Source organism: Mauremys mutica, chromosome 11 (genome assembly GCF_020497125.1).
Source record: "Mauremys mutica isolate MM-2020 ecotype Southern chromosome 11, ASM2049712v1, whole genome shotgun sequence".
Classification (NCBI taxonomy): Eukaryota; Metazoa; Chordata; order Testudines; family Geoemydidae; genus Mauremys; species Mauremys mutica.
This window is the reverse complement of record NC_059082.1, coordinates 17,995,611-18,009,643: the sequence shown is the minus strand read 5'-3', so window position 1 is coordinate 18,009,643 and position 14,033 is coordinate 17,995,611. Positions and strand designations below refer to the sequence as shown.

General features: G+C 43.6%; 1 protein-coding gene across 1 annotated transcript in view; it reads left to right on the top strand.

Moving 5' to 3' along the window:
- TM6SF1 (transmembrane 6 superfamily member 1) overlaps positions 1 to 13,412 on the top strand; it is a 32,787-nt gene extending 19,375 nt beyond the window's left edge. The window contains exons 8-10 of the mRNA XM_044978630.1: positions 1,855 to 1,947; positions 2,940 to 3,059; positions 13,040 to 13,412. Of these exons, the coding sequence (XP_044834565.1) occupies positions 1,855 to 1,947; positions 2,940 to 3,059; positions 13,040 to 13,231 (405 nt within the window). The 3' untranslated portion in view covers positions 13,232 to 13,412. The remainder of the gene's footprint in view (positions 1 to 1,854; positions 1,948 to 2,939; positions 3,060 to 13,039) is intronic.
- Positions 13,413 to 14,033: the final 621 nt, after the last annotated feature.

The window sequence follows — 14,033 nt, the reverse complement described above, 5'->3', positions numbered from 1 at the left end:
TTTTAAATTAACTTTATCTATGGATTTATAGCACAGTTGATAGCTTTTAAATTTCAGAGGGAATCACCCAGAATTTAAAATACTTGCTTCTTGGAGCAGTGGTAAACCTACTCCTAGCATCAGCTTTGAAGTATTTGCTGCCCTAGGCAAAATGGAAATTGTATATCACTGAGTAATCAATCACTAAACATTTTGGTGCCCAAGACAACTGCTTGGTCTGCATATTTGGTAGAGCCGACCCTGTCTAGACCTTAATTCATGTATCAAGTGATCAGAAGTAACTTTAGCAGCAATTTGTTCTACTTAGTGCATGTCACTCTTTTGTAGTTCTGCTGGCTTGTATTACTGCTTTATTTTTGCTCTCTGGTCATATTTCTGAGAAAATATGCCTTCAGAAATCTTTTAATTTTTGTTTACTTCTGTCTTGTTACTGGCATCTTCATTTGTTGCAGCTCATGGCACTCCCTAGTACTGTTGGTGCTGGCTAACTGAATAAAACAAAGCAATGTGGAAAGAGATGACACATTTTTCACAGTGTAATCTCTTGCCCAAGCACCCAGCTACAGGCTTCAATGCCACTTCCTCATTTTTTCTGAGCTTCTTTTCCTATCCCATTTCACTACTCTGTTCCTCTCCCATTGTAGGAACTGTTTCAGTGACATCATTTTCTCAGCCATGGATGGAATGAACAGATTTCTATTAAGCTCCAGTAGTTGTGGCCAATATGTTATTGGCCAATAAACTGTGGTTCCTTAGTATAGACATACACCTGTTTCTCAGATGTTTCTCCCTCTCCAAGATGTGCCATTGGCATGTACAGTAGAAATCTTTGTATTCTTCCCAAAACAAGACTTACAAATGCCAGTGCAGTTGGCTGCTGCAATACACTCAGCTGGGCCTTGTCAGTAATTTAGACACCAGCAATGCCTCGTGGGAAAGCTCTTATTAAGCTGCTGTTGAAACTGATGAATCATTTTAGAAAAGCATTGCGTACTTTGTAGTCATTGCTTGTTATCATGAATTCAGTTCTTTGACATAGTAGTTGGGTCACCATGGAGTTTATTGGCAAGTTTGTTCTTTACAGTTAGATAAAAATCCAACAATTTTTTTTATAGTAGCTGGTTTTGGAGTTCGCATCATTCTCCACTATTACCTTATTGCAGCACAACTCTTGTTTAAATCCCTATATAAACTCTACAGTATATGCTTACCTGATTTTTCTACTATTGGGTGAATTTCCATTAGGCATTATGGATTGTGTCAAAGCCATTAGTTGTCAGTACAAATAAAATAATGTTATACATTTATCACAGTGTGGACCACTCATACCTAGTATACTAGCTTAATTACTTTCCAGTGAAAAACTAAGACTGCTAACGTTGGCCTAGTAGCTAGAGCACTAAACTAGGACTCAGAAGACTTAGGTGCTATTCTAACCTTGGTCATTGGTCTGCTGGATGACCTTGGGTAAGTCATTACCCCTCTCTGTGTCCCAGTTTTCTCATCTGTAAAATGGGGATAATGATGCTCACCTTCCTTTATAAAGTGCCTTTGAGATCTATTGATGAAAAATGCTATATAAAAGTTAGATATTATAGTCTTGCTGTATGAACCGTTCAAGGGACCTGTGAGGCAGGCAAAGGGAAGACTACATTTCAATAGTGATGTCAGCCCGTTTCTATACTGGTGACCAAGTGGATCACCTTGGCAAAGGGTCCAGTCCCTTCTGGCCTGTAAGCAAGCCTTCTGTATGGCAACAGCGAGCTCAGTTGTAGAACCCACAATAGCAAGGATCAGGTTAATTTGTTTTAGAGTGACTTCTTTCATCACATACAATTTTTAACATCTCTGTAGATTGCTTTGGATTGCCCTGCTGAACTCTGCCGGTTATATATTCAACTTCACGAGCCCTATATCAAGGATCCTGCTGCTTATCCTAAACTTCAGGTAAAGAACTATTAAGTGTGAGATGTTATAAAGTGATGGATGAATAGGCACTTCAGAAATTAATATGTAGCTCCTTGTATAGGCACCAACTCCAGGGCTGGAGCTACAGGTGCCAACTTTCCAATGTGCCGGGGGGTGCTGACTGCTCAAGCCCTGGTTCTGCCACAGGCCCTGCCCCCACTCCACCCCTTCCCGCCCCCTCCCCTGAGCCTGCCATGGCCTTGCTTCTCCCCCCCCAGAGCCTCCTGCACACCACAAAACAGCTGATTGGGAGGTGCAGGGAGAGAGGGGGAAGCGCTGATTGGCAGGGCTGCTGGTGGGTGGGAGATGCTGAGAGCGGGTGAGGGAAGCTGCTGCGGGGCTTCTGACATATTACTGTGGCTCTTTGGCAACGTACATTAGTAAATTCTGGCTCCTTCTCAGGCTCAGGTTGGCCACCCCACCCTAGTGTAATAGCATCTTCAACAGGTCAAAGGGTGGTGTAGATAGGAAATCTAGCTCTATATTTACCATTTCTCTATCACCACTGACACATTCCTCTTTCCTGTAAAACCACACAGCATCCTTTGCCAAGCCTGTTTACTTGATCATTGCATGAGGGTTGACCTGAGGGTTCTTAATACCCACAATATTTCTATTTTTAAAAATGACAAACACTGAGAGGCATAGTGTCATTTATGGGGAGGCAACCAAATGAGTAAACCTCAAATGAAGAATTGACCTTTTCTGTGAGAAATCCATTCTGGCAACAAGTTGAACGAAGAAACTTCACTCTGGAAAGTGGTGGGGTTCTGGAGTATGATGATTTCACTAGTTGGAGAATCTATGTGGAGTGTTCTGTTTATCTACAGGGATATCTTTCATCATCTGAAAATATCCCCTGGAGAGCATAATCTTGGAATATTCCAATTTCTCAGTCAGCAATTGGCTGATTCCTAAATAGACCTCTCTCTGAAAACACAAACCAGCTAATGTTTTTGTTTAAAATGCAGATGCTGACGTACATGTTCTACTCTGTGCCTTATTATATGATCGCACTATATGGCCTGTTGGTGCCTGGTTGTTCTTGGATGCCTGACTTAACCCTTATACATGCTGGAGGACTAGCCCAGGTATTATAGATATTCCTTTGTAAAGATGTTCATTGGTAAATTTCTAGTTGATAATGCTGTAACTAGAGAAATATTATATAGGTAAGGAGCTCCAATTCACCCCCAATCCACAACATTATGCTGGTTTTACGCCAAAGTAATTCAGTTGACTTCAACAATTACACTAGTATAAACCCACCATCAGGGTGTGGAGAATCAGGCTCAGTACATGCGTCTCAGGTGTTATATCATTGCCTTGGAAGACAGTTTTTTCTTTAGCTGCATATTTTTATCTGGCTTGTTTGTATTATTTAAGTCTTATTAAATGCTGTGCATTTCCCCAAAGAAACCAAATATTTGGGGTAGGATAGGGTGGAAGTGTTGAGCCATAGCATCTACCCTCTTTTTAAAAAGACAGTTAAATACTCTCATTGAACCACTCAATATTTTGGTCAAGTGGATGGTTTAAAAAGAGTCTCCTTGGTGAAAATAGCTGTTAGTCGCCCAGTGGACAATATTGTTTATTTTCTTAGCATTACAGCTACTTCTACAGCACAGGGGAGCTTCCAGTGTCATTTTTAACATATATTCATGTTCATCTCCAAAATTTCATGTTCTTCCCAAGGCCCACACTTGCACAACTCATTCCATCCTGATTTCATTAAATAAACGGTTATGATTAAATGGTGACCAATGTAACAATGTGCAATAATAATTAATGGACACTGGTGACACAAACTGTAAGACAAAATAATTGATCAAAAAACAAAAAATTCCACACAGGTAAATTGACCTGGCCTAGAGTGCACATATGGAGCTATTTACCATTTGAGACAGGACATTTATAGAAAGTCCAGTATGACACATCTAATTGATTTGCCCTATATGTGGCAAAATGAAGGACCCCTAAACATTTAGAGGATGCAGAAAATTTGGGTGTGAAGCTGTAACAACTCAAGGATAGTGTGAGAACACAAGGATACAAAGATAAATGTCATGCTGTTGGGCTAATTGAGATTCTTGAATGGACTGGTGCATCTGGGCCACAGATGATTATCTGTGATTACATGTTTAGATTATACATGCTTATATGTTGTTATATGTGCAGATTACAACACAATTTAACTACCTAATATGGTGATAAGAATTGTCTTTAGCAACAGAGTAGTAAGACTTTGTCTCAACTACAAGCAGTTAGTATACAGTCCAAGATTACCTGCCTGGGCCCTGCTGCGCCAAGGCCCCTCTTAGCCCAGAGTCCTGGGCTGCAGCCCCTAAGGCCTCTGCTTTAATCCAGCCCTGCTCATAGGTCATGTTTTCTAGACCTTTCATCATTTTTGTTGCTCTTCTCTGGACTTTCTCCAATTTGTCCACATCCTTCCTGAAATGTGGTGCCCACAATTGGACACAATACTCCAGTTGTGGCCTAATCAGCGCAGAGTGGAGCAGAAGAATTACTTCTCGTGTCTTGCTTGCAACACTCCTGCTAATACATCCCAGAATGATGTTCCCTTTTTTTTGCAACAGCGTTACACTGTTGACTCATATTCAGCTTGTGGTCCACTCTGGCCCCAGATCCCTTTCCGCAGTGCTCCTTCCTAGGCAGCCATTTCCCATTTTGTATGTGTGCAACTGATTGTTCCTTCCAAAATGGAGTACTTTGCATTCGTCCTTATTGAATTTCATCCTATTTACTTCAGACCGTTTCTCCAGTTTGTCCAGATCATTTTGAATTTTAATCCTACCCTCCAAAGCACTTGCAACCCCTCCCAGCTTGGTATTGTTCGCAGACTTTTAAAGTGCGCTCTCTCTGCCATTATCTAAATCACTGATGAAGATATTGAACAGAACCAGACCCACACCCGATCCCTCCTGGACCCCACTCGTATGTCCTTCCAGCAGGACAGTGAACCACTGATGATTACTTTCTGAGAACGGTTTTCCAACCAGTTTTGCACCCACCTTCTAGTAGCTCCATCTAGGTTGCATTTCCTTAGTTTGTTTATAAGAAGATTATGCGAGACAGTATCAAAAGCTTTACTAAAGTCAAGATATACCACGTCTACCGCTTCCTCCCTATCCACAAAACTTGTTACCATGTCAAAGCAAGCTATCAGGTTAGTTTGACATGATCTGTTCTCGACAAATCCATGCTGTTACTTGTCACCTTATTATCTTCTACATGTTTGCAAACTGATTGCTTAATTATTTGCTCCATTATCTTTCTGGGTACAGAAGTTAAGATGACTGGTCTGTAATTCCCCAGGTTGTCCTTATTTCCCTTTTTATAGATGGCCACTATATTTGCCCTTTTCCAGTCTTCTGGAATCTCTCCCGTCTTCCATGACTTTTCAAAGATAATCACTGATGGTTCAAATCTCGCCTCAGTCAGCTCCTTGAGTATTCTAGGATGCATTTGATCAGGCCCTGGTGACTTGAAGACATCTAATTTGTCCAAGTAATTTTTAACTTGTTCTTTTCCTATTTTAGCCTCTTCTGATCCTACCTCACTTTCACTGGTATTCACTATGTTAGATGTCCAGTCATCACCAACCTTCTTGGTGAAAACTGAAACAAAGAAGTCATTAAGCACCTCTGCCATTTCCACATGTTCTGCTTTTGTTCCCCCCCACTGAATAATGGGCCCACCCTGTTCTTGGTCTTCCTCTTGCTTCTAATGTATTTGTAGAATGTTTTCTTGTTACCCTTTATGTCTCTAGCTAGTTTGATCTCGTTTTGTGCCTTGGCCTTTCTAATTTTGTCCCTATATACTTGTGTTATTTGTTTATATTCATCTTTTGTAATTTGACTTAGTTTCCACTTTTTGTAGGACTCTTCTTTGATTTTTTGATCATTGAAGATCTCCTGGTTAAGCCAGGGTGACCTCTTGTCATACTTCCTATCATTCCTACGCAGTGGGATAGTTTGCTCTTGTGCCTTTAATAATGTCTCTTTCACAAACTGCTAACTGTCTTCAATTGTTTTTCCCCTTAGACTTAATTCCCATGGGATCTTACCTACCAACTTCATGAGTTTGCTAAAGTCTATCTTCTTGAAATCCACTGTTTTTATTTTGCTGTTCTCCCTCCTACCATTCCTTAGAATCATGAACGCTATCATTTCATGATCACTTTCACCCAAGCTGCCTTCCAGTTTCAAATTCTCAAACAGTTCCTCCCTATTTGTCAAAATCAAATCTAGAACAGCCTCTCCCTTAGTATCGTTCTCCACCTTCTGAAATAAAAAACTGTCTCCAATACATTCCAAGAACTTGTTGGATAATCTGTGCCCTGCGGTGTTATTTTCCCAACAGATGTCTCAGTACCACCAAGTCCTGTGCTGTGGATGATTTTGTTAGTTGTTTAAAAAAAGCCTCATCCTCAACTTCTTCCTGGTTCAGGGGCAGCGAGTTGTATGGGCCCGTGGTGCCTGGGCTCCAGCAACTTCAGGGCCCAGGGGGCCTGGCTCCACCCATATTCGGGGCTGGGTCTCTGCCTCGGCCCCACCTGCTGCCTCCGCGCACTGCCCCCGAGCACCCCTGCCTGCCCTGGGCAGCCGGCGGCTACCCCCTGCAGCTCCGCACTGCGCTCCTTTGCTGGCCGCTGCTGGCTACAAGGGAGCTGCGCCGGGGCAGGCTAAGGCAGCTGCTGCACCTGTGGAAGGAGGAGGGGGCGGGCTTATTCTGGCTGGACCTCCTGAGCAGCAGCCGGGGGGGGGGCTTGGGTGAGTGTCGTGCCAGGGAGGCCAGGAAGGCCCTCCTCCCCTGGAGCTCCCTGCTGTCATCGGGGAGAGGGCTGGGGGGAGTCCTCCTCTCTGGCCCCCCACCCCAGCCCCGGGGCAGCCTGCCTGCCGTACCCCAAACTCCTCATCCCTGGCCCAGCACCATGCCCCGCACCTCCTCCCGCACTCCAACCCTCTGTCCCAGCCCAGAGCTCGGACGCAGCACCCAAACCCACTCCTGCACCCAGCACCCTAAACCCTCTCCCAGAGCCTGCACCCCTCCCACACCCAAACTCTCTCCCAGAGCCTGCACCCGAAACCCCCGTCTGCACCCAAACTCCCTCCCACAGTCCACACTCTGTCCTGCACCCCAGCCCAGAGCCTGCACCCAGCACCCAAACTCCATCACAGAGCCTGCACCCCAAACCCCCTCCCATACCCAAACTCCCTCCCAGAGCCTTAGGTGGGAGGGCAGGACTTGGACCTGTTCTGGGCACCACCAAAAATTATACAAGCCTGCCACCCCTGTCCTGGTTAGGTGGTCTGTAGTAGACCCCTACCATGACATCACCCTTGTTTTTTACTCCTTTTATCCTTACCCAGAGACTTTCAACAAGTCTGTCTCCTATTTCCATCTCAATCTCAGTCCAAGTGTGTATATTTTTAATATATAAGGCAACACCTTCTCCCTTTTTTCTCTGCCCATCCTTCCTGAGCAAGCTGTACCCTTCTATACCAATATTCCAGTCATGCGTATTATCCCACCAGGTCTCTGTGATGCCAACTATGTCATAGTTGTGTTTATTTACTAGCATTTCAAGTTCTTCCTGCTTATTCCCAGAGATATATGATAGCCATGTATATTATAACTCATATATCAGAGTGGAATTTGGCAAGATTTGTAAATGGAAAGAACCAGAGAATCAAAAGATATCAGAACTGATGTTATATGCTTGAACTGGCACAGTGACTGCATTAGATCCAAACATAACATCAAAAACCACAAGCAAGCTAATATAGGGAAGCCAGTGTCAACACGTTTAGCAAAAGCGTATCAGTAATTCACATCTTTTAACAGATTACTCAGGTTTCACCCATTCTTGGGGAAGAAACAACTTCTTCAAACCTTATTTACCATGAGGAAAATGAAATCAAAAGTCAACACATGTTGTATCTTACTATCATAGCTCCATAAACTTTGCCAACACGTGCAGACGTCAGACTGAAAACTTCTCACCATATGTTTCTCTCAGCAAATATAATTTCTGTATGTATTTGTGTTAAGGCATGTGCAACATTTTCTTGCTGAAGACTGAAGAACATTGTTTAATCTCACTTGTGGTCTGGCCAAAGGACACTGCTGATTTATAAATGGAGGAAGGAGAGGGAAAGCCATTTGCAACCCAGAACTGAGACTTACAAATTTCCTTTTTAGTCTTTTAAGCAAATCTGGGACCTGAGCAAAAATTCTGCTGATTGATAGAAGTAGCTAAACCATTTGTCAAAAAGTGATACACACTGTAGCACAGCTCCCAAACGCTTCCTTTCCCTACCCAAGAATGAGAACACATGTACTAGCTTGCTCAGCACTTAAGCAGTAGTTTGCAGTTGCCAATACGCAAAGGCATTTCCTCTAAATGGTTTAGTGCACTGCAGAATGAACTCAAATCATTGTCCAACTAAAAGCAATTACTTTGATTTAGTCTAGTGCCCATACATGTAAATTACTCAGGAAGAAAATGAGGGAGACAGGTTGTCTTTTAAAGGAAGTTGCAGGGAGGGAGCAGAAAGGGGTGTCATCTTCCATCTTTTTTGGTCTTTTTAATACAAGTGACATTATTTCAAGAACTGTATTTGCTAAATTTAAAACACTGTAATTACTAATTAAAACTTATGGTTTGTGTTCTGTTATGGACAAGGAGCCCCCCAAAGTAGAAAATTAAAGATGGCAAGCCAAAGCATTTTATCCCATGGGAATCTCCCTGGTGAGAGCTCACACACAGCTACTAAGTAGGAAACTTTTTTATTTCTGTCCTTTTGCAATTTATGTTTTTGCAAATGTAAATCTCAGAATAGTGTCTCCTGCAAAAGGGGGAAAACACCTGAAAGGGCCTAGCCATTAGCATGGGAGAAGAGACATCTTTCTCAGAACCCTGTCATTTTAAAAGTTATGTAATGGCCCTCCATTTGAATTACACTGCAGCTTCAGTTCACTGAGACTCCAAAATATGGGTTATCACCTTCTGGGGTCACTTATCCTGTGATGCTACTGAACATTCACAGGAGTAGCACTTTAGGAGCTTTGATTTTTGTAGTTATCCTCTAAGACCTTACTAAAACCAACAGTTATCTATATGAGAAACTGAAGACAGGACTTACATGTCAAGTGATGAAAAGTTCAGCTTCTGTGCTGCAGCAAAACCATTCCCCTCCCCATCCCATACAGACACAGCCCAAGTAATTCTCCCTCCCCAGATCTGAGCTGCAGGAAGTTTCTCTACAGGTTGCTAACCAGGCCCAGCTGAGGAGTCTAGAGGCCTCCTTCCTCCCTCAGCCTGTCTAGTTAACTGAGACATAGAAAAACCTGGCCCACTCAACCCCCACTGCTTCAGTGGCTAGTCTATAGGCTCTTACCTGAATGAGAACACAGGGTGCTCAGAAGGGTTCGCTTGGTTGCCACATATCTCCAGGCTTTCCCTGCTGACTTTCCTTGGCCTCACAGAGCTCAAAGAGCCTGATGCAACCCCCTTGGAAATCAGTGTCAGTGTTTCACTGATTTCAGTTGGCTTTAGATCAGGTCCAGGATGGTGGGAGACCTGCCCCTTCCCCTTGTCCAGCCCAACCCTCTTTTCCTGTCTCAGGCTGCTTTGTTGGTTGCAGAGCAATACAAACACCGAGACACCCTCCAAGCAGCATTCGTAATAAGTCTGCAGCCAAAATGTGGGTGAAAAAACATTTTCTGTAGGTGAGATGCTCTATTTGTGACTGACACCTGCATCCCTGGCATTTAGCAGCTTAGAAGTTGCTGTGAGCTTCAATGACCAGCAGATTAGTAACAGCTGAGATATGGCCCTCTTGGTAATAGGGTGACCAGATGTCCCGATTTTATAGGGATAGTCCCAACATTTGGGGCTTTTTCTTATATAAGAGCCTATTACCCCCGCCCCGTCCCGATTTTTCAGACTTCCTATCTGGGCACCCTAATGGTCCAGCATGGGCTTCAGCTTTAAAGGGGTCTCCAGGTTAAATCCCTACATTCCCCATTGTAAAGGTTTGATATAAGAGGGTTCCTAGGAATGGCTTATTCCCTGATGGCATATGATTATAGAAATCCTACACAGCAAGGCAGATCTTGCTCTCAGTTATAGGAGTGCCAGCCCATTGGCAAGACGTGCACATCTGCTGGATGTCCCTGCTAATGCACTGCGTACAAGGGGAGAGCTAAATTTTCATCATATCTATTGGAAATACATCCTACCCACAAAAAGAACATGTTATTACCCTCTACGGGGACATTACATGTTCATGAGGGGAAATCCTTTGTGCGCATGAGTATACCCCATAAAAAATGGGACATGGCACAGGGGCACTCTTAAATTTACACAATCGCCCCTCCTCTCTGCTCCTCCTCACTTATCCAAATCCTTTCCCCATCTAAAGGATTTTTCCCCATCCGGTCACTCACAATTCCTCTGTCACCCATCCCGCCACAGAACCTTCACATTGTGTGGCATAGATTTGCCAGCATTATATGAAAACCCTTAGCCATAAGTGGAAATCTGGCCCAAGCAGCCCTAGATTTTCTTGCCAGCTTGGTGCTAATGTGGTTGTCAATGCAGTATTTAATGTCTCACCCCCTGCCCCTGTTTCTAGTTAGAGAGCATGGGTGAACTCTGGACCCCAGTGGAGTGAAATCTCCCTTCCTGCAAACTGGGCTTCTGCAAAACAGATACAGTAATCTGGACTGACACATTCCTTGCCATTTGAGCACTAATCTGGCTCCCAATTGAAATCAATAGGATTCTGCCCATAGCCTGTAATGACAGGTAGCTCGGGCTCCTAGTGCCTGACAGGCAGATGAAGCAATGTGATTTTTTTTTTTAAGGAGAATTCCATTATCTGAATTGATAGCAGAAATAGAAAAGGCCCAGAGCAGAGCAATGCAAATGATTAGAGGCATGAGACATCTTCCAGACGAGGAGAGCATATAAAGGCTGGGAGGAAGATGAGTAAGTGACATAGTGGAGGCACATAGAGTAATAAGGAGAGCAGATCTGTCGGGTGTGCCTATTGATCCTCTCTGCTAATACAAGAAGCAGAGGAGCCACGATGACATTGAAAGACCACAAACCTAAGACTGACAGAAATAATTCATTTTACATGATGCATAATTAGTCAGTGAAACTCAGTCCATGGAGATAGAAATGAGACCAAAGATAGGATCCCAATTCTATTTTTGCGAATAATAAAAATAGCCAAAGTTTCATTAAGCGCGGATAAAAATGTAGAAGGGTTATAAACCCTTATGTGTCAAGCACTCACTGCCTAAGATGAAGAGGAATATTCTCCCATAGACGTGAGTGCATAGCTGTTCATTACAGAGACCATACACTGTGAAGCATTGGGTACTAGCACTGTCAGAGACAGGATATTGGATTAGTGGGCCATTGGGCCAACCTAGCATGGCAATTTGTAGGATACCCTTTCCACCTCCAATGTTCTCTGGACCCCTAGATACTTCGGGGTGGCCATAAGTGCCTACACAGATAGGCCCACATTAGACAGCAAAGAGCCTTCTGCTCCTTACCTCTGCTGCTGGTGTTTTCGGCACCTGGCCTTTGCTGGCTCTCTGAGCTGCCTGGCCTAGTGCAGTTCCCAGTGTGAAGTAGGGAGTGGGGGTGGTGGTCCCAGGAACAATTGGAGGTTGAGCCATGTTCCCAGCAGTGGTGAGCGGCCACGGGCGGGAGCTAGGAGTGTGAAGGAGACAGACTGAGTTGCTAGGCTGTTAAAAAATGCGATATATGGCGTGCCCCTGAGCGTGGCTTGTTGGTTAACAGATACTTAGGGAAATACCACGAGCCATTCTGCTAACGTGAGTTTGCATGTGATTTCTTTGATTACTCTGCTTTCTGAGTAGGGCTTTCTAGAGCAGCTCTCCGCTGTCAGCTGGGGTGGTTAAACATACTGAAACCACTAGTTCCTTTTCTGTTTTAATGCACACTCTCTAGGTAACCTCCTTGCAGAAGGTGGTGTATTAGAACAAGCACATAGACTGTATGCATCTTGCGCCCTTCTACTTTGTTAGCCAAAGGCAAAATTCTCTGCTTTGGGACTCCTGGATAACTCCTACTGACACCAGCAGAGAGCAGGGTTTGGCCCATAGTCTAATACTACATTAAGTTCCGGTGTGTCTTTCCCCCCAAAATCAAGCAGATGTTTATCTTCCCCAGTTCCTCCTGCTGCCAAATCATCAATTTGGGCAGACGATAGTTAATCTAAATGAGATGTTGCTTGATATAGCAGATAACAGATGGAGACAAAAGACAGCAACTATCCTGAGTGCTTCTCTGTTGCTTCTATCTGTAAATGTTTGTTTATGCTAAAAATATGTTTCAGTGCAGTGAGTTCTCCTCTGTATATAACCTTAGCTGTATAGTTAAGCTTTACTCCAACAACTCCCAGCTCAGTAGCCCTTTTGGGCCCGATTTTTGCAGAACTCCTACAAAAGTCAACAGGAGTTTTACCAAAGTCAGGTGTGCAGGGTTGGGCCAAAACATATTTTAGTGAGACTTAATTAGCTCCTTAGTTTTCCTATTTTCTAACATTTTTATACAAACTAAGGGTCAGATCCCGCACACATTGGTGTCAACAGCAATATTACCATTGATTCCTATGGGTGTGAGGCAAAATCTATAGGCTTGATACAGCATTGGGATCTATTAGTGCAGACCTGTGTCCATGAGGACTTCACTGGCATTTGCATGGGTTCACGTCAGCGGCCCCTGCTATATGAATAGGACCTAAGACATATGGGAGACTGGAAGAGAATGGGAGGTACCATTTATTTGTATTATATCAAGGCAAGAATGATGTCAGATCAGAGAGTATTTTATACTGCAGTCCTAAAAAATGATGGAGAATTGGGATTCAGGCATAAAGTGGGTTGCTCAAAAAATGTTATTGGTAATGTGTGTGTATGTGAATATAGTAATGCAGATTATGCTGTCATTCCAAAATGTACATCATGCTTACCCATTCTTTTATATATATATCTGCCACAGGCTCAGTTTTCCCATATTGGTGCTTCTCTTCATGCTCGAACGCCTTACATCTACAGAGTCCCCGAAGAGGCAAAATTCTATTTTCTAGTACTGAACATAGTGTATGGAATCCTTCCCCAACTGCTGGCTTATAGGTGTGTCAACAAACCAGAGTTTTTTATGAAAGCAAAAGAAGAAGAAAAAGCTCAATAGAAAGATTGCTCTCACCTCTTCTTTTTTGCTATGTATATAATTGTTTTTTGAGGTAACTGGACTCTCTTATAGACTCCAAATGATATGTGGTTTATCAAAAACGTGTAAGATTGCCCAGTCCACTTTGTGTATCATTACTGTAAAGAGAGAAAATAAAGGCAATTGCCTTCAGTTAACACTTCTCAACATTTTGCTTTTATTCTGTCATGGAGATCATTTCTAAAGCTATTCTTGAGTAAGTAAGCGGTTTGAGTTTTTTTATTAATACCACATGGAGTTAAGTAATAATTATTTCAATGTTCTGCCTGCACAGACTACTCCTGGGGGAATTCTGCACAATGCAGAATTTTGCAGAAATTAATGTTGTGCGTGCAGAATTTCCTTTCTTCCCCACAGAAATGGGCTGCAGAGCTGTTGGCCGTCACTAGGGTCCACTGGACCGGACAGAGCCCAGCTTGCAAATAGAAGACAAGGCTGGGGGAGAGGGAGGGAACTGGAGGGTTCCCAGCAGCTGCAATTCCCAGCATGCCCTGAAGGAAAAAAAGTGGCAGCACGCAAGAAACTCCGTGCAAGACCAGGACCCAGCATCAGACTGTTTCTCCCTCTGGATCCCTGGGCTCTGGGGGTAGAGGGTGTGAGTGTCTGGGCTGGGGGGGCCCCACAGCTAGCCTTTGGGAGGGAGAGGGGGTGTGAGTGTCTGGTCCCCCAGTTGGGCTCTGGGGGAAAGGGGCAGAGTAACAGGAACTGGGTTGTCATAGGGGTTTCTTTAATTCTCTACTCCTGTTACAGACATACTTGCTGA